Raw genomic sequence first — 22,606 nt, 5'->3', positions numbered from 1 at the left:
AATGCACTCTAATTGCAAAGAAATATCAACATGCCCTCTGGGTTTGGGAGTAATTGATGTTGGCATTTGAAGCAACTTAGGAAATCTTCCTGGTGGTCTTACTGATAGCATTATAATCCATGCACTTTAGGCTGGGACTACACAACGTCCTTGTGCATCAGCAATTCTTAGACAAGTCGCCCAACCAAAAACATTCGTGCAAGATGTCTGTAACTTGCTGTCATGAGACTACTTTAGAGGTGCGATTTTTCTGCAAAATGAAATAGTCAAATTTCAAACAAGTTTTATAGAAGTCACTGTCATGTTTCTCCATGGTAAAATATCGGGTAGGATGTAGGAAAGGAATAATCAAGGAAGTACAATCTTCATGTCCTCGTGTATTGCTTCTTGTCATCTGATGTAAGGCTATCGACACACAATGAATGATACCATAACTGTAGTAAAAAAGAACATGGACCGCACATCCAGAAATCATACATTGGTCTAATGCCGCCAGGTAAAATTTTACGAAACCGAACATGAGGTTCTTAGGGTAACATTCTGATCAGACTGTATGAAGCCCACAGACACGTCACGGTGAACCTCTGAGTAGGGCCCTAACCTACAAGGTGTTGTGCTATACGCCGACCACTGTAGAGGAGCGACTTGGTACTCCACAGCACCAATGCTACAAGGCAAAGCCCCCATTAGTCCTAGTCGCACCAATCTTCAGGCACACAACAACAGCAATGGCTGTCTCACATCACCAACACTAAGCGAATAAATCTAAAAGGCTCACCTTCCACATCACCTTTCTCTGGCTGTGAGCTAAGAGCAAATGTCTGCATTTTTGTCACACAACCTGAAGGATTTCCTTGTACCAGCAAAGTGAAGGAGATTTGCACACATTGTTTATTTCTTGCAGATTTTCAGCAGATACAAATCTGCACCATGTCAATTCTTTCAGTGGTTTTGCTGCAGATTTCACCCATACTAATGAGCCAGGGAAAACAAAAATGCAACAAAAATGCATGTAAAAGACATGGCAAAAACACGTGTATTTCACACACCCTTTTTTCCTGCCAAGAGCCGCAGAAATGGTGCAGAAATTTCTGTTTCAAATACTTAACGTGTGTACAACCCCAAACATTACTGCTGTTCACATGGGCTATTAAAACTTGGTTACACATATTGAAGATTATTGGAGCGATGCTTTTTTAAACTACTTTTGGGATTTCTATACGGATGGTCTCTGGTCATGATTTGAGGCTTTGCACCCACGGGAATTTGAGAACTAGTGCTCCTTTTATTCATCATCACGATAGATAAAGGATGGACAGAACCCCTCGCCATATACCGGTTATGGTTTTTGGACATATGTTGCATTGATGGTTATTCATTTAAATGGTCGCCTGTGGTGCTACCCTTTAACTGTAGATGTTGTTACAGGAAAAACCTTGTTTGTCCAGTGGTTTTCCTGTGCAATATTAATTGATCTCCAGGGTTTCTAGAAGCAGGACCCACCTCAATCAGCCAATCATTGTGTTGTTTATTATTATTAATAAAAGGGGTTGTATTCATGAGACAGCCCCTTTAAGTATTTCAAGCTGCAGGATACATATATAAATGGATGTACGTAGATTAAATCTTGTGCTGTATAATCACATTTAGATGTCAGGAGAGGAATGGTCAGTAAAGTCTCACATTTTGGAGGCTCCTATCAGTTTCAGTGCTAATAGCTGCACTTTTTCTTCATTTCTATGGTCAATTAAGCCCTGGGTCTAAGTCTCTGTAAAGCATATCTAATTAAGACGGCTGCGTCAAACCTAATGAAAAAGCTCTTTTGCATCTGACACAAAAGCAACAGGACACAAGAGAAACACATTAGTACTTAATATAAATAGTTTATTTATGCAGGGCATTTATTCTTACGTAATATACCTTTTAATCTACGATACAATTTTCTGCCAGATTCTCTTATTTTGTTTGTTACATGAGTAGTAATGTTCTTCATTTAAAAGGGGAGTAGAAGCCTCCTCACCACAACTGGGCAGTGAGGAGTCATCTGGGGGAAGTCGTCACAGCACATCGCAGCAAAAAGTGAGTGAATGGGGTCACATTAGCACCCACAAGGTACCCTAGACAAGCAGATGGATTATTAGAGATTTGCTTGCCCACGGTCGTGGTACCTTGCAGGTCACAATACCCCCTATTTGCTTGCATTATGTTGGATTGTAGTAGCAGCATAAAGCATTCTTTTGGCATGTGACATGTGAGAACATATGGCACTCAAAATTAATTTGTGCTTGAAAAATTCATGGTTGTTAAAGGGGTTGTCCACTACTTTCAATTAACCCCACAATGTATCCCCCCGGGGCCCCTAATGAATTGTGTAAATACCTTCCGTTGCCATTTTCGCCTGTGAGCGGCGCTATGCTGGTGGCTGAGTCCGGGTCACGTGACCCCCAGGCTGCAGCCGCCGCTTATTTCTGCCGACGTCACGTCAATTTCCAGACTCTGGAAATTGACGTGACGTCATGAGCAGGCGTGACCCAGCCTCACAGTCAGCAGTCACTCATCATGAGTGACTGGGCTGTGGCTGGCGCTGGGGGCTGCAGGGCTGTGCTGGGGGTGGGCGGGGCTAGGCAGGGATGTGCGGGCGCTGGGGGTCTGCGTGCCGGCGCTGGTATGTGCGGGGGTCTGCTGGCCATGCTGGGGTCTGCTGCGGGGGGGATGTCATTGGTGTGTGTGTGTGTGTGTGTGTGTCTCTGTGTGCAGGCATTGTCCGATGGGACTACAAGTCCCATCGGGCTATGCCTGCTACAGTGACAGTGAGTGACACATTAGCCAATGATGGGACAGTACTAGTCTCATCATCCGGCTAATGTGTTGAATGTAAAAAAAAAATACATACACACATATACAGTACATACAACATACACCATGTGACATGCAACATGTGACGACATGCAGCATGGGACATGTGACAGCATGCAACATGCGACATGCAACGTGCAATGACATGCGACATGCAACAACATGCTACATGTGACAACATGAGACATGCACCATATGACATGCGACATGCAGCATGCGAAAATGCAACATGTGACATGCGATGACATGCGACATGCGACGACATGCAACATGTGACATGCACCATGCGACAACATGCAACAACATGCAACATCCGACATGCAACATGCGATGACATGCGACATGTGACATCATGCGACATGCACCATGCGATGACATGCAGCATGCAACAACATGCGACGACATGCAACATGTGACATGCAATGACATGCACCATGTGACAACATGCAACATGCGACAACATGCAACATCCGACATGCAACATGCGATAACATGCGACATGTGACATCATGCGACATGCATCATGCGATGACATGCAGCATGCAACAACATGCGATGACATGCAACATGTGACATGCAATGACATGCAACATGCGACATGAAACATACGACATGCAGCATGCGACATGCGATGACATGCACCATGCGACAACATGCAACATGTGACAGCATGCGACATGTGAATGCATGCACCATGCGACATGCAATGACATGCAGCATGCAATGACATGCGACGACATGCGTCATGCGCCATGCTACATGCAATGACACGCAACATGCAGCATGTGACATCACCCGATGTCACTGTTCTATAGGGGAGATCGTCGTGGCACACACGTTATTAATTGGACTATGGCGGACAGGTAGTATACGGTTTATTATTTTACGTTTTTTGCAGGTGCTGAAGTATGGTAAGTATGGTTAAATGAAGAATATTAAAATACTTTTTTCTGGCTGTGTCTTTTTTTTTAACTCTTTCACTACTATAGAACTAATAATGGATAGGCGTCTTATTGACGCCTCTCCATTATTAACCCGGCCTAATGTCACCTTACAGTAGCAAGGTGATATTAACCCCTTATTACCCCATATCCCACCGCTACACAGGAGTGGGAAGAGAGGGGCTAGGTGCCCGGAATCTTACAGATACGCCATTTCTGGGGCGGCTGCGGACTGGTATTTGTAGCCAGGGGGGGCAATATCCATGGCCCCTCTCTAGGCTATGAATATCAGCCCGCAGCTGCGTAGCCTTTCTGGCTATAAAATATAGGGGGACCCCACATCATTTTTTGGGGGGTCCCCCTATTTTTATAGCCAATAAAGGCTACGGAGACAGCTGCAGGCTGATATTCATAGCAGGCTACAAATATTGGCCCCCGGCCGTCGGCTTTCCCCCTCTGGCACAGAAAATTGCGTGGGAGCCCACGCCATTTTTTTTTTAGTTTTTTTTTTAACTGAAACATATTGTTCATTAACCCCTTTCTGCCAGCTGACGGAATAGTACGTCAACTGGCAGTATCCCCCACTTTGAGGTAGGCTTCGGCGGTGAGCCCACTTCAAAGCCGCAACATGTCAGTTGTTTTCAATACAACAAAAAAATTTACATGATCGATAAACGGCGTAGCTAGAAAAAAAAATCAAAAGCCAAAATTATGTTTTTTGGTCGCCGCGACATTGCATTAAAATACAATTACGGGCGATCAAAAGAACGTATTTGCACAAAAGTGGTATCAATAAAAACATCAGCTCTGCACGCAAAAAATTTGCCCTCACCTGACCCGATATCTCAGAAAATATAGACTCTACGGGTATCAGAAAATGGCGCAATTATTTAATTTCTTTTTAGCAAAGCTTGGAATTTTTTTTCACCACTTAGATAAAAAATAACCTAGATGTGTTTGGTGTCTATAAACTCGTAATGACCTGTAGAATCATAATGGCAGGTCAGTTTTATGCTGTGTGCACACGTTGCAGATTTGGGTGCAGAATTTTCTGCACAAAATCTGCATCTCCTTGCAGAAAACGCAGCTGCGTTTTTGATGCATTTTTTTCACGTTTTTTTCACGTTTTTTGTGTGGTTTTGATGCCTTTTTGTGCGGTTTTGATGCAGTTTTTGGTGCGGTTTTCGGGGCGTTTTTTTGCGTGGTTTTGATTCAGGGTTTTTATGCTTTTTATGCAGTTTTTGGTGAAGTTTTGATGCAGTTTTTGGTGCAGTTTTGATGCAGTTTTTGGTGCAGTTTTGATGCAGTTTTTGGTGCGGTTTTGATGCAGTTTTTGGTGCGGTTTTGATGCAGTTTTTGGGGCAGTTTTGATGCAGTTTTTGCTGCGGTTTTGATGCAGTTTTTGCTGTAGTTTTGATGCAGTTTTGATGCGTTTTTGGTGCAGTTTTGATGCAGTTTTTAGTGCGGTTTTCATGCAGTTTTGATGCAGTTTTTTGTGCGGTTTTCATGCAGTTTTTGTGCAGTTTTGATGCGTTTCTGAAGTGTTTTTGATGCAGTTTTGATGCAGTTTTTAGTGCGATTTCATGCAGTTTTGATGCAGTTTTTGGTGCAGTTTTGATGCAGTTTTGGTGCAGTATTGAAGCCTTTTGATGCTGTTTTTGGTGCAGTTTTCTTGTGTTTTTAATGCAGTATTTGGTGCGGTTTTGATGCAGTTTTTTGTGTGGTTTTGATGCAGTTTTTAGTGCAGTTTTTGCTGTGGTTTTGATGCAGTTTTTAGTGCAGTTTTGATGCGGTTCTGATGCAGTTTTTGGTGCGGTTTTGATGCAGTTTTTGGGGCAGTTTTGATGCAGTTTTTGCTGCGGTTTTGATGCAGTTTTTGCTGTAGTTTTGATGCAGTTTTGATGCGTTTTTGGTGCAGTTTTGATGCAGTTTTTAGTGCGGTTTTCATGCAGTTTTGATGCAGTTTTTTGTGCGGTTTTCATGCAGTTTTTGTGCAGTTTTGATGCGTTTCTGAAGTGTTTTTGATGCAGTTTTGATGCAGTTTTTAGTGCGATTTCATGCAGTTTTGATGCAGTTTTTGGTGCAGTTTTGATGCAGTTTTGGTGCAGTATTGAAGCCTTTTGATGCTGTTTTTGGTGCAGTTTTCTTGTGTTTTTAATGCAGTATTTGGTGCGGTTTTGATGCAGTTTTTTGTGTGGTTTTGATGCAGTTTTTAGTGCAGTTTTTGCTGTGGTTTTGATGCAGTTTTTAGTGCAGTTTTGATGCGTTTTTGATGCAGTTTTGATGCGGTTTTGGTGCAGTTTTTGGTGCATTTTTTGGACAGTTTTGATGCATTTAATTTTTTTGGTGCGGTTTTTGTGCGTTTTTGTATGCGTTTTTGAAAGCTAAATAAAGATATATTATTGAACAAAAAAAAGATTTGTGATGTCATTATTGTTCAACCTCCTCTTTTACATTTGTCCAACCCACACTCAATTACACACAGATAGACAGATAGATGATAGATGAAATGGATAGACAGATCTACATATAGATAGATCTATAGATGCATGCATCTATCTATTCATATATCTATCTATAGATATATATGGATAGATATATCTATTGATAGATGTATGGATAGTGTAGGGTGTGTGTCCACTGTCCAGATTACATCCGAATTAGCTGCAGATTGGATGCTGCGTACTTGTAGTCCCATCGGATGATGCCTGCACACACACCCCAAAAGACCCCCCGCACAGCCCCGCACACACCCGAACAGCCAGGCACCCACCCGAAAAGCCCCGCACACACCCGAACAGTCCCGCACACACCCGAGCAGCCCCGCACACACACGAACAGTCCCGCGCACACACGAGCAGTCCCGCACACATCCGAACAGCCCGCAGACCCAGCACACACATACACGCACATAGTCACTGCCCACATTCCGCCCACACACTTCCCTCCTCCCAAACTGCAGCGTTTCTCGGACCCACATCCACAGCAAAACTGCAGATCTTTTTTTACGTCTGCGGTTTTGCTGCGGATGTGCCCGACTCAATCAAAGTCTATGGGTGCAGAAACGCTGCAGTTCCGCACAAAAGAAGTGACATGCTGCGAGAGAAAAAAGCTGCGTTTCGGTGTGGCTTTTTCCGCAGCATGTGCACAACAAGTCTGCGGCTCCCATAGACTTACATTGGTTGTGCACTACACTGCGGATTTGATGCAATTCTGTGTGGCAAAAAACGCTGCGGATCTGCAATTAAATCCGCAACGTGTGCACACAGCCTTAGCATTTAGTGAACCTAGCAAAAAAGCCAAGCAAAAAACAAGTGTGGGATTGCACTTTATTTGCAATTTCATTGCACTTTGAATTTTTTTCACATTTTCTGTTACACGACATGGTAAAACCAATGGTGTCGTTCAAAAGTAGAACTTGTCACGCAAAAGATAAGCCCTCACATGGCCATATTGACGGAAAAATTATGGCTCTGGAAAGAAGGGGAGCGATAAACGAAAACAAAAAATCTCCAGGGGTGAAGGGGTTTAGAAACATGGATATGGACATATCAATGGAAATAGACATAGATATATAGATATATCTTTATGTATCTATCTATCTATCTATCTATCTATCTATCTATCTGTGTGTAATGGAGTGTGGGTTGGACAAATGTAAAAGAGAAGGTTGGACAGAAATGACATCACAAATCTTTTTGAAGAGAGAGGAGGGAGAGGAGGGAGGGGTTGGGTGTGTTTTGGAGTGGGTGTGGTAGGTTCGTGCTTAGTAGCAGTGCAATGCATCATGGAACTTGTAGTATTAGAGCACAATAACTCAGGAGAAAGGAAGTTGTCGATTAACCCCATGAGAGCTGGATCCAGCACTGAAGATCTGTTGCTACAACATGATAAAAGGAAATATTGCTAAATTAAAGACAGTGGATGTTTTCAGTGGCACATAATACCAAGATTTATGAAAAAAAAAAAATTATTGTAGTGGACAACTTCTTCCTTAGACTCAGTGTGAAGGTAGCCTTGGAAGAGTTTTTTCCTGAACTGTTCCTTGAAGCTTTTTGAATGGCCAGTGCCAGCATCACACACAGTGCACAGGGGCCCACCGGGGAAATCACCTGTTACCCTTCGGGCCAGTCCTAGCCTGGACAGTGCCTAGTTGGAGAAGTTTCCTCCAGGATTAAAAAAAAACCTCCTCATATGAATGGCAAAGTGAAATTACCATAGAAATGTACTGGAAGGTTTTTCAAGTGCTTTCAAAGCAGTTTTTGAGGGTGATTTTGGAGAGGATCCAAGAGGATGAAAGAAAAAAAAAAACCTTTCTGTGAACTTAGTTTTATATTCTTTTCACATCGGCATTAGGAACTCTGTTTTCTTTCATAAGAATAGAAAAATGTAATTTCATCCAAGGAGATAGATTTGTCACGTGATGCACACAAAGAGTATTTTTATGCACTTTTGTGAACCTACACAGACCGAGATAGGAACGCAGTGCACAGACTGGCCTGCAGCTCTCTTTACCCGAGCTTGACAGCTGCATAGAAATACATGAGCCATCACGCTTGGGTCAGGAGAGCTGCCTGCCAGTCCCTTGCGTTGCGTTGCGTTCCGATCTCAATCTGATTTATACGGCTGACTGCGCCCATAGGGCAGAGACAGAATGCCGCATTTCTCGTGCGAGAATCACAACTCGTACTGGCTGACAGCTCTCCTGACCTGAGCTTGACAGCTGCATAGTAATCCATCATGCTGTCATGCTCGGGTCAGGAGAGATTCCGGCCAGTCCGTGCAGTGCGATGTGATTCTCGCATGAGAAATACGGCAGTGAGTCTCTGCCCTTAGGGAGAGGATCTAGTGAGATACAATTTAGCAAGCATGACCACCGCTAACTTTCATTAGGGACTTTACCGTGTAAATTTGTAGTGTTATTCTACAATTTGTCTGAAAATTTTCGTTAATTATGTTCATTTTTGTAATTTTTTAGAGAGTCTCTCAAAGTAAAAGCCTTTTTTATATCACTCTTGGTTATTATCAGGATCAAGTAAAGTCCAAAGCCAAGATGTTAAAATTATCCATTTCACATCGGAATATGCTTTTATAGCATCATTATAGCACAATTTTCCTGGGGAATTGGCAATTTTTTCTGATGCTTTAAGATAAGATACCTCCTTGTGTCATTGTAGAAGCATAGGCGGCTGGGTGATTAGAGACTGACTCATCCGACATGACATTACCATTATCACAAGATGATTAGAAAGGTTCCTCTTCTAAATGTACCACTGCAAAAGTCTGATTGCTATGGAAGTAGCAGATAGAGGAAAAAAAACATTTTGCAAAAAAAACAAAATATATGCTCATTAACCCTTTCAGGACTACATCATTTTAGTTTTTGTGCTTTTGTTTTTTCTTCCTACCCCCCTTCCAAGAGGCATAACTTTTCTTTGGCAGAATGCTCGTGACAAATGTAGCATGACAAAAAAGCAGGAAAAAATGCACAAAAACACAGGAAAAAACAAGCAAAACCTGCTTTTTTTTGCAGCTTCTTCACTGCCAAGAGATCAGGTTTTGCTGCAGAAACAAATGCAGCAAAAACGCCACATGTGAACATAGCTTTAAAGTTCACTTTTCCTGCCTGCAGTCTCTCTGTAAATGTTCAGGATTTTCCCCAGTATCAAAAAAATTGTCTAGGGTAAAACAGGAAATACTAGGCAGAAAAGAGAGGAGAGGAGGGAGATGAAGCTGCATGAAACAATTACTTTTTTTGCTCAAAGAGACCATACCAATAGAAAACCCAGAGAAAGCTTATATTACAGAAAGGGAAAATGCCCAAAATATGAAAGTTAGACATAATTTCTGGTTGAATTACAACTAATCTATATCTTCAGCTGCTTTATGACTCAAGCAAAGTTCAAATAAGCGTATACAAAAAATCATGCAATTGTCATCTAGAAAAGTGTCCAATTTTTCATCTACATTGTTATCGGTATGCAATCCATGTGCCACTGGCATGGCTTTTTTTACATCCGTATTGCATCTGTTTTATACATTATTAGTGAATACATTTCACAAAACTAAAAAAACTGTTTCCTGGGTTAAATGATTGCAGCGTATGATGGGATGATATGCGAATGTATATGGGACACGTTTTTTGTCCACACCCATAGACTTGAATAGGGACTCTCATACGAAATACGGAAGAGATTAGTGCCTGCTTCGATCTTCTTCACATGAAGATTCGGAACATATGACAAAAATATTACCTGATCAGCCCAATTGAATAACATTGGACCAAGTATTGTCTGAATGATGTCCGTGTAATGAAATGAAATATCTATCCCAGTCTACACAGCAAAGCTAGCAATAAGCTGCAAACAACTGGAAAGGGCCGCCTATTGAGTGTGAGTGTAAAACATTCTATAGATAGATTTATATATATATATATATATATATATATATATATATATATATATATGGACAAACAAGAAAAAAGGCCCCCAAGAAAGCAAAATTATATCATAAAATTACACCCAATGACATATTTTCGTTAACAGAATTTTTTTTTCTTTTCAGATGGAGTTTTGGAAGCAGTACATTGGTAAGATATATTTCCATTACCATTTACACAGCTTCTTTTATTTCTGTAAATTAAGAAACATTACATTGCATTCACATTAATACTGGCTTATTTGTTTAATTCTTTCCATGCAGAAAACACTGTAATTAAAATGTATATATGCAGCAGCAGCCCAGCTGCTATAATGAGATAAAGGTTCTCAAACACCACCAGTGAGGCGGACAACACGGCTTCATACTGATGGCTGAACTATCCTAAAAAGTAAATTATTGCACAGAATATATTAACCTCTTTGTACGTTAAAGGGGCTGTCCCGTCCCAATCGATAAGTCTGCAGTCACTCTGTGTGACTGCAGACTAATAAATCCCCCAAATAGACGCACTGAACCCAGCTAGTGGGCGCGACCTCGCTGTATACACTTGTATGGAGCAAGGCCTCACCCACTGGATGACAGAATCACTAGATGGGTATAGAAGTGTATGGAGAGAGGTCAGCCATGCAGTCTTATCCTTTTGGGTCGGACAGCCCCTTTAGGCATGCAGGTATCCTGTAAGTAACACTTTGGAAACTTGTTGAAATATCAAAGAAAGGAATAATAAAGTGCTTCATGTAGTTTCACAGCTGGCCTACCGCACTTGCATCATTCTTTCTAAGTTTTACAAGTCATATGGAGATTTTGTAAAAGGTATAAACCCCCAACTTACAGCATTTGAAACACAAATACAACCCCTGGCAAAAATTATGGAATCACCGGCCTTGGAGGATGTTCATTCAGTGGTTTAATTTTGTAGAAAAATAGCAGATCACAGACATGGCACAAAACTACAGTCATTTCAAATGGCATCTTTCTGGCTTTAAGAAACACTAAAAGAAATCAAGAACAAAAAATGTGGTAGTCAGTAATGGTTACTTTTTTAACCAAGCATAGGGGAAAAATTATGGAATCACTCAATTCTGAGGAAAAAATTATGGGATCATGAAAAACAAACAAACAAAAAAACACTCCAAAATACCACTAGTATTTTGTTGCACCACCTTGCAGTCTCTGAGGCATGGACTTATTGAGTGTCAAACAGTACTCTTCATCAATCTGGCTCCAACTTTCTCTGATTGCTGCTGCCAGATCAGCTTTGCAGGTTGGACCTTGTCATGGACCATTTTCTTCAACTTCCACCAAAGATTTTCAATTGGATTGAGATCCGGACTATTTGCAGGCCATGACATTGACCTTGTGTCTTTTTTCAAGGAATGTTTGCACAGTTTTTGCTCTATTAGTCCGGTTCACTATGTAATTTCGCCGGAATTTTCTGGAGAGTTTCAAATATGTACATTTTTGGAAAGGCTATGGTATAAGCAATAAGAAAAACAATGTTTCCATTTGCCCCGAGTCCTAAGTGGCCGCCATCTTGGATTTTACAAAATGGCTGATTTACATCGATTTTCGTTAATATCTCAGCTTGTAAGTAACGTAAAACTTAAATTTTGACAGCTAAACATACATTTTGAGTACTAAGAAATGCAGTGGTATCCAAATAAATACTCTATATATGACTACAAATTGTATCGGTTTATATTTGAACAAATTTTCGAACTCGAAAAGCAGAGAGTTAATGTTTTTAACTTTTGAACAACCAGAGTGTCTTTACATATCGCCACCATCACTGTCATCATCAGTTTCATATTTGGTCTGAGTGTCCTCGTCATTCATACACTCGCTGTCACACTGACAAAGATCGGTACAGGATAAGTTATTTTTTCGGCACGAACACCTTGAAGAAGAACAGTCATGTTTGCATTGACAACTAATCATCTCGATTATTGCTTTTGGAGCTGGAAGAACATCTGTCATGGTTGGTTTCAACTGTCCATCCAACCCTTTGTGATAGCCATTCTTCTCGGGATCCAGCTGAGAATCCTGCAAAGCAATGTTAGCTTGTCCCCACACTCTGGCTTGGATATGGACTCTGAGGACATGTTGTTTTAGAGCTCCGAGTGTAGGAGGTAACCTGTCACTTTCTGCCATATGCTTGCAAAATAGATGCCATCGCAGTTCGGGAATATTCTTAATAAAAATGCCTTTTGGAGAGTAAGCAAAACATACGAAGGTAGCAAGAGTTGACAACATAGTTTCGCTCACTTCTTTTTCAGTCGAAAGCATCTGCAGAGAACTGATTACATCTGGTGTTGCGTTCATGTAAGCTTGCAGCCAGATTGCTTTGCCAATTCGAGAGAACCTTCCAGTTGTGTCAGCACCAGTGAATGCATGGAAGGCTGTCAAAGCCTTTGCTCTGTCTGCCCCTATGACTCGCCTTATTGGTTCTATCTCGATCATCCCAGAGACCATTGAAATCGATGTATTCTTCAGCATGAGGTCATAGTTAGCTATGACCAACACCAGTACATCGGTATCAGGGGAGAAGAAAACCATCCTTGCATCCGGTGGGTTTCGTTGTGTTGCCAAGACAGCTTGGTAGATCAACAGTGTGTCTGCTTCTTCGTGATTGTTGTCGTCGAAAACTAAGTTTTTGTTGCTCCTGGTACACCCTGAAGAACAAGTGATGACCAGTTTTTGTGATGAACTGTTGAACTCTAGAGTCTTTGCAGCAAGATAGTTGGTCAGGTCAGCCTTTGTCTTGTCATGTGAAAGGAACCTGTTCATTGGAATATGATTAATGTTTGTTTCATCTCTGACCTGGTACTGAATTGGTGCCTTTCCTTTTCTTCTTTTATCCCTGGTAGCATCCTTGAGAGAATTTTCCCTATACGTATCAAACACAAGGATTATTTCATCGTAATTTTCTGTGAGAGACATAAGCCTGTCATTGAAGCAGTAACTGAGATCTTTGACTGTCACTAGTGTTGCCGGTTTCTTGGCCATCTTTTGCAGAAGAACCATTCCATCTACCAGGGCTATCTTGCGACTTGGAGCATCTGATCTTGTGTCCATCCTATCTTCTGGCTGCAGATCTTTCTGTGGAGTTTCTACTATAACCAACTTGTTAAGGAGACTGATCAGTTTTGATTTGTCATGGCATGGTAACATTGTACCATCTGGAGCAAAAAAGGCTCTTGGGGTCAGAGTGAATTCGTAGTTCCCAATGGCCACTTTCTGGTTTATGTCTCTGTTGGACCTTGCCAAAACCATCATTCTTCCATACAAGTCCTTGGTCTCCTTAAGATCAACAGTCTTGTCTCGGAGTTTTACTGTGGTTTTCTTGTTTGCCGACATGAACATCCTGTTGTTCTCCTTCTTTACTGGTGCCCATAGGCTAACATCCCCATTGATTCGCGCCAACACATAGTCTTCATACAGCTTTTGACCTGTCTCATCTGCATTCAGGATCATTTTTACGTACTCATCAGGGATGTAGGCATGGGTGATTACATTGTGCAACTTGTCACCTACAACAGCAAATGGGTTGCCATGTTTCAAAATTGCTTCCTTAATCTTGTCAATAACATGATGACACTTCTTGACTGCACTTGGCCCAAGATCGTGATGCTCTCTGGTTTTGTCACGTTCTAAATCAAACTGTCTGGTATATTCTTTGACAACTCGGGAGAGTTCAGGTGTGGCCATGAAGAATCTCTGACGAGCATTGGCATTGTTCGAGATGCCGACTATGCCAGCATGGATTTTCATCAGCTTGTTCAGATGCTCGCATGCATGGTCCGCCCCAATGGATACAAATGGGATAGCACTTTTCGTGACTGAAATGTTACCCGCTTTCATTTCTTCCCATGTTTGAGGGTGATTTATTTTAAGGTCATGCATGTCCGTGATATACCTTGGCCACAATCGCTTGTATTTCATCCGGTCAAATGCAAAGAAGAGCTTGCTGAGCTGCTCTCCGGCTTGAAGATGAAGCTCAAGGTCTGCATTCCTGGTTGCAGCAACAAATAAAAGGATTGTTTCCACTCGCTGTAGGTAGTTCATCATTGACTTGAACATTGCATTTTTGGATCTCTGTTTCACCCATGTTTGAAAGACTGTGATTATGTCAGCAGTGGTCAAGGCCTCTAGTAGGGAAGTGCTTGCTTGTTTCACTGACTTACTTTTTGTGTTCTTGTTTTCCTCAGAACAGGCAGCTTCAATTCCCTCTGTTGCCATCAAACACACCTGTTTTAGTTCTGGATTATCAATGAAGAACTCGTCCAGCAACAGTTCATACAGAGCAACATATGTATATGTGTGAGCACGAAGAGCACGCTTGTAATGGGTACATTTCAGTATTTGCCTTGTTGTTGCAGACCCATACACATCACCTTCTATCCATGCATCATCAATACCCGAGTTCTCCGTAGAGGTACCCAGAGCGCGCAGGGCAGCCATTACAACATGTAGCTCTCCCAGTCGTGGAACAACGGTGCGTTTCAGATCAGGTCTTGCATCTAGAAGTTGGACAACCTTCTCATACAGAGCCATATCAAATGAAATAACAGTGGGATGATCTTCACCAACAGTCAACTTCCTCAGTTCACTTGCTTGCATGATCACAGTCAGCAAGGTTGACCACTCGTGTGCTAGCTCTGGTAGCAGTGGTAAGGCTCCAACGTTGGTAAATCGCTTGCTTTCGGACAACAGTGAGTTGTATCCTGACCATCCAGGAATTTTGCTCGATGCTTTCTCTAGTTGCTGCATTCTGGATACAGCAGTAGCAACAATCCATCCAAATTGTGAAAGTTGGGAAGAACCTGATATTTCCTTGTTTGTGACAAAGTGTTCTGATCTTTGGGTATGTTGTACTTTTGGCTTGTCACAGTGCAACATATGTACATGGTATGGAGTGACAGATAAAGTGTGGGCATCTGTTATCTTCAAGGGTGGTGCAACTGGTTCTCCAACAGCATCTACTTGCTGATATACAGCAGTAATAGTTCCATGTGTGGTTCCTTTCCCATCAGGGGTATCCTCTGCAAAGTCTGTGTTATCAACTGCAAAGAACACAAAGGTACCCTTCTTCAAGAATGGTGGCACGTAAAGACCTTTTAACTCTCGGGTGTTTTCTACAACAGCATTAGCCAAAGCAGTTTCCATTCGTAGGGTACGGCCATAGGGAACACAAAACCCATGTGAACTAAGAAGATTCATTAATTTCTTATCGCGAGTGGTGTGATGAACAGTCAGAGCTAGCCCCAGGACCTGTGGGTTTTCTCGTGCGTTGGGTTGTCTGAATACTGATGATTCGGTTTTTGGCTTGTAGTTGACCTGGCGTTTTGATTTGAATTCATACATGATGTTCTGACTCATAGTGAGTGCTGCTCGGTCAACAATTTTGGTCCTTCTTTGAGTTTCAAGGCTGTTAATCGGCCCTGTTATGATCCAACGGATAGCGGAATATAATTCTGCTGGAACGTCGTGTATGTCACTAGTGACCGTTATGGTGTTTTTATCATTGACTTCCGTTGTAAAATTAGCAATGCTTTTCCTAATTAACTGTGCTGCTTTGTAGATTGTCTGCATGTTGTCTGCATTATCACTACGACATTCCATTGCAGAATTAACCATGATTTCCTCACAGGCTTCTGGTGAATAAAGAACTGCTGATTCCCTTCTGTTTTTTGAAAGACAGGATTTCAGATGTGGCAAGGCATTCATTATAATTTCTTTGAGCCACTTTCTAGTGAATGTAGGTTTGTGATTTTCCACGCCTTCTATACCAAGCATATTCAAATAAGTGGTTTCGATATCTTGTATAGATAGATATGATTGGTTCTGTGTTTGAATATCCACTAGGTTTAGCAACTCTAGCAGACTTGCACGTTGTAATAAGGGTTCTTTGTGGTCTGTTCTGTTGGTACTACGTTCTCGTTGTCCATGAAAAACATGCTTTGTCCAACAGCTTTTGTGGTACCGGACGTCAATAGAATGTGCATCCCCTGGTGCAATGCATGTGTTCAGTCTTGTTTTCAGTGTTAAATTATCTGATGTTTCAATAGCTTGTTTCAACGATTTCCCTGCGTTGACTGTCCTCACATTATAAAGCTTCTCATTCTCATCGTTCTGACAAAAGAAACATTTTTCCTTATCCAGTGGCCATGTATGTGACCTCGTGAATGGTGATGAAGAGTCAGATGTTAATGAACCTGATTCGTCCATTTCAGCACGTCCTCTTTTTAATCCTCGTTTCTTGGTAATGTGGCTACCAGTAGCTAATGCATGTGCATAACGGTCCCGGGCTCGTTGTATTTGGTCGTTGTTAATTGCATTTGTGTAACAACTTCGATGGTAGACTGCCTGATGTGTAGCGATTGTGTCTTTCCTGTTGCTAATCCGTCGATGGATATCAACATAGTTGCCATCTTGTAAACTTGCCCTCTCTGCTACTATGTCCAAAACGCGCTGGTAAGACTGTATCCGAGGATTTTGCACCAACTTCTCATTGCCGTTGGAAGACTGACAGAGCATACATAGCTTCCAGTTGATAGGTGCCTCACCTTCACAAGTGACTTCAGTAGCTTGTGGTTTGTCTGTCATGTTCAACTCCTGTAATAAAAGAAAAAAAAAACATGTGATTCCTGTCATTATGTATTATTATGTCAATACTAATTAATTATAAAAAACTGCTGTAGTAAATATCTAAAACACATCTGCAACTAGTAATATTGCATTTCTTAGCCCTAAAATGTATGTTTAGCTGTCAAATTTTATTTTTATGTTATTTATAAGCTGAGATATTAACGAAAATTGGTTTTACGTCAGCCATTTTGTAAAATCCAATATGGCGGTCACGTGGGACTCGGGGCAAATGGAAACATTGTTTTTCGTATTGCTTATACTATAACCTTTCCAAAAATGTATAGTTTTCAGACTCTCCAAAAAATTCCGGCGAAGGCCTAAATCAATACATAGTGAACCGGGCTATATGGCAGGATGCATTATCATCTTGAATCAGGGTATCTTTCCCTACAGTATGCTGCTCTTAGATTACATAGCTACAACCTAGTGGTATATTCCTTTTTGACTCCATATGTGGCAATCAGACTTGTTCCCTGGATCAACGTCCCATCTCCAGAATCTAATACTTAAAACCTATAATCTTACATTTTTCAAGAATGACGTCTATGCCATCATTGAACACCAGACCCTCTAATAATATAAACCACACATAAGAACGCCCAAAAATATTGATCACCTCTTTATAAATCCCAGTTATACAGACCATAGACCAAGACACACCCCAGACGCCACATAAGATTACCCCTTTATACAGATCTCAGACCAGAACAGGGTACCTTCACTTTCTTCACACTAGTCCCAACACCCTGGTATAGCCTGCAGGTGATGCTGTGGAGTGAAAACATGCAGAAAGCGACCATCATTTAATCATGCAGTGCACATGGAATTTGCATGCTCTTCTGGAAATCCGTGAGATCTGCTCTTTTCCTGCTAGTCTACATTACAGTCTACATTAGATTGGATTGTACCGGAACAGAAGGAATTGTACTGTAGTGATCCACAAGAAATGCATACAGCATGTTGCTCGTTTTCTTACAAAGGTAGTCTTCCTAAATGATATATTTTAGGATCTAATCCTATTGACCACCATAAATAATAAGAAAAAGAGGCAGCGCTAGAAAAAGTATTGTCAAGTTTGGTAGTCCATTTGACCAAGTGATGGTCCCAGCTCACAAACTCCAAGATTTAAGAATTTGGTTAAAACGTACCTGTGATTTTATGTGAATTTTCAGAACAAGCTGTCCTGTGTGTACATGAGGAATAGCACTATTTCTGGCTATTATATGACATTTGTCCTGCATTAATAATCAACTTCCCCATCTGCAAGCTCTACCTTTATCATTCAGTTGTCTCTGTGCTAGTGGGTAGAGACCAGTTGGTATAATATCTCACACACAAAGTGTAGAAAAGCTGAAAAAGGACAGAATGCGCACATAGGGTGTTTTCCAGATACAGGAGAACTAGCTTTATTTCTGCGGTTCTCCTGAAAAAAAAAAGACAGCACAGCGTCGAAAGGTGTTGAGAATAAACCACATTCTATCTACACTTCAAAGGATCTAGGAATTCTTTATACCAACAGCGCAGAACCATCCGCAATTCCTATCCTGTTTTACATACAAAGTACACACAGACATGAGTGCTCTCGGTATCTTTGTAGAACATTTTCAGCAGCAACATGAAGGACATTATACGGAAGTACTGAGCAGTGTAGTTGTGAATCTAGCTCTAGGGTTAGCTAAAACACTTACTAGAAAGCTGCAGCACCGTTTGTCATTCTGTCTTTCTTGCTCTGTTTCACCTCTTCTTGAATTCTTAATAGAATTGAATAGGCAGCTGTAATCTGATCCCTCAGTGAGTGAGCAGTTTGTCTTGTTTTGTCCAAAATGGAATTTATCTGTTTTTCATAGGAATGGTAAGATCAGGAGGCAATCGGGAGGAATGAGAAGCAGATTTCTCGTATAAGATATATGACTATTTGCTCCTATTATTAATTTATGCAGAGTTAGTGGAAAGGACTGCGGCCACGTAATGCATCCTAATGGTGCATAGCTCTGTGAAGGAGAGAATGGCTAATGAAATCAATTATTAACCGTACATAAGCTAGCTCGTATGTGGTGTGGCAAGATGGCGTCTGCATCCTGGAACTACGCCCTGGAAGGAATCCTTGGAATGTGAAGGTGGATACACTGAAGACTATATATGGATCACACCTAGTATGGACCTATCACAGACTGACACCATGGCTGCTCAGGAGCTGTGCAACGCCCTCTTCCTGTCTGCTATATGATCTTTTGGTTTGTACTAATTAAGCCAGTTCAGTGCCAGCTCTCGCCAAGAGAGGACCACACAGGACTTTGTGTCCGATGTAATTCCTCTATGCATGCACTTGGCTCATATTTATTAGGTCAGGGACAGGCAATCACTAAGATCTCACCTTAAGAGATCGCCCCAACAGCTCTACCCATAAGATTGGTCCTTGAATTGATTGGAAGCCTTCTTGATATTTGCCCATTTACTGCGTAAGACTGTGTAGACAGGTAACATTTTATTTTTGGAGAAGAGTTATCCGTTCCGGCTCACCCAGAAGACTGTCTAATCATTTAATACACCACTGATAGTTTTTTTCATACACAGAGGATTTGCCTACTGTCTTAGCGAGTGTGTACAGGTTGTGCAGACGCACATATACTTCCTACTGGGAAACTAATTCAAAAATCTCATATCATAAGAGGTCAGAGAATTATTGCTTTGTTCACAAAGAGAATGCGCTCTATGCAATAAATCATTCTGATAGAAACATGAATTCTTGAAATAAGTACTCTACATGCAAAGCGGCCTCTAGAATAATTGAATAGCAAGAGATAAAGAGCATTTGATTGAGATATCTGTGCAGAAATAAGAGTTTTGATCGCGTAATTAACTGCAATTTGGCAAAGTCTGCATTTATTATGATTATCAATGAGTCCCATCTCAGCGACACTGATTGCCCACTATAAATGTCCATGTGTATTAAAAGTTGGGTTGTATTATAAATAACTTCAGATGAGAAACTTTTCGAATTTGAATTCTCCAAATTTTTACAAAAATGTAAAATTTGCGCCAAATTGATTACCCTCAAATCACAAATATGCCAAGTGCCCGGAAAAAATGTGTTTAACACTCTGAGAACTATATCCGACCCGTTTCAAGTTCTTAAAGTAGTTGTTCAGTACTATTTATTTTTCTTACAATAATCCTAAGAAGTACCAGGTAGATATTTGCTAACTACCTGCCTGTTCTGACCAGCGCTGATCTCTGCCAACGATTCAGCAGCATCGGCTGACGCCATGTTGACAGAACAGCAGATTTTCTTCTGCTCTGCTCTGTTGATGACCGCAAACTGCAACCAGGGCCTGACTGGCCATCGGGCAGTTCTGGCAAATGCCAGAAGGGCCGGTGCCAGTAGTGGGCCGCTGTGCGCTGACTCACCCTTCCCCCCAGCGCTGCCGCCGCCACATTTAACTATACCGGCGTCTATGACACCGGTACAGTTGAATGCAATGATGGAGGAGAGAGCATCACCTGACGCTCCCTCTCCCATCATTCCCCGCTCTGCCTCTGACACTGCGGGTGCGCGCGCACTCACTGTGTCCCAGGCAGTGCAACGGCAGCCGCCGAGACAGGAGCAGGGAGTACCGCAGGCACGAGGGGAGGTGATGAGTGTTTTTTTTTTTACTGGACTGTGGGGCCATTTTAGGGGGGGAGGAGAGATGTGGGCTCTGCTGTATACTATGTGGGCTGTGCTCTATACTACTATGTGGGCTCTGCTGTATACTATGTGGGCTGTGCTATATACTACTGTGTTGGCTCTGCTGTATACTACTGTGTGGGCTGTGCTGTATACTACTGTGTGGGCTCTGCTATAAACTACTGTGTGGGCTCTGCTATATACTACTATGTGGGCTCTGCTGTATACTACTGTGTGGGCTGTGCTATATACTACTATGTGGGCTCTGCTGTATACTACTGTGTGGGCTGTGCTATATACTACTATGTGGGCTCTGCTGTATACTACTGTGTGGGCTGTGCTATATACTACTATGTGGGCTCTGCTGTATACTACTGTGTGGGCTGTGCTATATACTACTATGTGGGCTCTGCTGTATACTACTGTGTGGGCTGTGCTATATACTACTATGTGGGCTTTGCTGTATACTACTGTGTGGGCAGTGCTGTATACTACTATGTGGGCTCTGCTATATACTACTGTGTGGGCTGTGCTGTATACTACTGTGTGGGCTCTGCTATATACTACTGTGTGGGCTGTGCTATATACTACTGTGTGGGCTCTGCTGTATACTACTGTGTGGGCAGTGCTGTATACTACTATGTGGGCTCTGCTATATACTACTGTGTGGGCTGTGCTGTATACTACTATGTGGGCTGTGCTGTATACTACTGTGTGGGCTGTGCTATATACTACTGTGTGGGCTCTACTGTATACTACTATGTGGGCTGTGCTGTATACTACTGTGTGGGCAGTGCTGTATACTACTGTGGGCAGTGCTGTATACTACTGTGTGGGCAGTGCTGTATACTACTGTGTGGGCTGTGCTGTATACTGCTAAGTGGGCTGTGCTGTATACTACATGGGCTGTGCTGTATACTGCTACGTGGGCTTTGTTATCTGCTATGCGGGTTGTGCTATATACTATGGGGGCATATTATATTCTATGGGGGAGGCCATGTTATATACTATGGGGGGCTGCATTATATTCTATGGGGGCTACATTATATATTATGAAAAGATGGGCTGTATTATATTCTATGGGGTGGCTGCATTATACTCTGGGGTGGCTGCATTATATTCTGGGGTGGTTGCATTATATTCTGTAGGGTGGTGGCTGCATTATACTATATGTGGGCTGCATTATACTGTATTGAGGACTATGGGGAATACGTCATACTATATGAAGAACTATGGGGTGCATAATACTATGGGAAGTGAATTGTACTACATGGATGACTATGGCGGTGCATTATACTATATGGAGCACTATGGGGAGTGTATTAGGCTATATGGAGGACTGAGCAGTGTATTTTAATATATGGATGACTATAGGGAGTGTATTTTACTAAACAAGTAAAATGCTGCATATTCAGATTGTTTTTGCTGGAACAAAAATCATTGTTCTCAGCAGCACTTCGCCGGTGTAAACTGTAGATGTGCTGCTGATAACATGATACTGTATGGTGATCTGTTAGTGATCTATTAGTGATCGTTCTGTCCCATCATTATTCCTCAGCTGGTGGAAAGAGGCCGGGAAACAAGTGTTGAACAACTTCAGTATTGTCGATCAAACTCATTTAGCGGCCTGAACTCAGCGCATGTAAATACAACCAAAATGCTTTTGTGTGATGTGCAATATGTTAGCATTTGGGGCCCCATTTTAAACTTTGCCTAGGTGTAAGGCCCCACTTTGCTTAAAACCGGCCCTGCCTACAAGTGTACAAAGATATTATACTGTCACCATGTGACAAGTGGGCCTGTGTAACTTCAAATGCCAGGGCTGAATTTTAGCCCCAGTCCGGCCCTGACTGCAACAAACCTAAATGTGCAGGGAAATAAAAAGCCTGCAACATTGTAATGAAACAAAATTACAAAAAAATATCTAGCACCATCCAAACACATGCATTTTAGTTATGGATAAAACTGGTTCCAACTTTTTGTGACTTGCTTGTCACAGTACCTTGAAGGTCACAATGCGACTTCTTTCACCCCATTCACCTGTACAATGGTG

General features: G+C 41.8%; 1 protein-coding gene across 1 annotated transcript in view; it reads left to right on the top strand.

Moving 5' to 3' along the window:
- F9 (coagulation factor IX) overlaps nucleotides 1-22,606 on the top strand; it is a 95,790-nt gene that overhangs the window by 21,508 nt on the left and 51,676 nt on the right. The window contains exon 3 of the mRNA XM_077285260.1: nucleotides 10,362-10,386. Coding sequence (XP_077141375.1) covers nucleotides 10,362-10,386 — 25 coding nt within the window. The remainder of the gene's footprint in view (nucleotides 1-10,361; nucleotides 10,387-22,606) is intronic.

This window comes from Ranitomeya variabilis, chromosome 2 (genome assembly GCF_051348905.1).
Source record: "Ranitomeya variabilis isolate aRanVar5 chromosome 2, aRanVar5.hap1, whole genome shotgun sequence".
Lineage (NCBI taxonomy): Eukaryota > Metazoa > Chordata > Amphibia > Anura > Dendrobatidae > Ranitomeya > Ranitomeya variabilis.
Note: the sequence above shows the minus strand (reverse complement) of the source record. Positions and strands in the feature narration are given on the sequence as shown.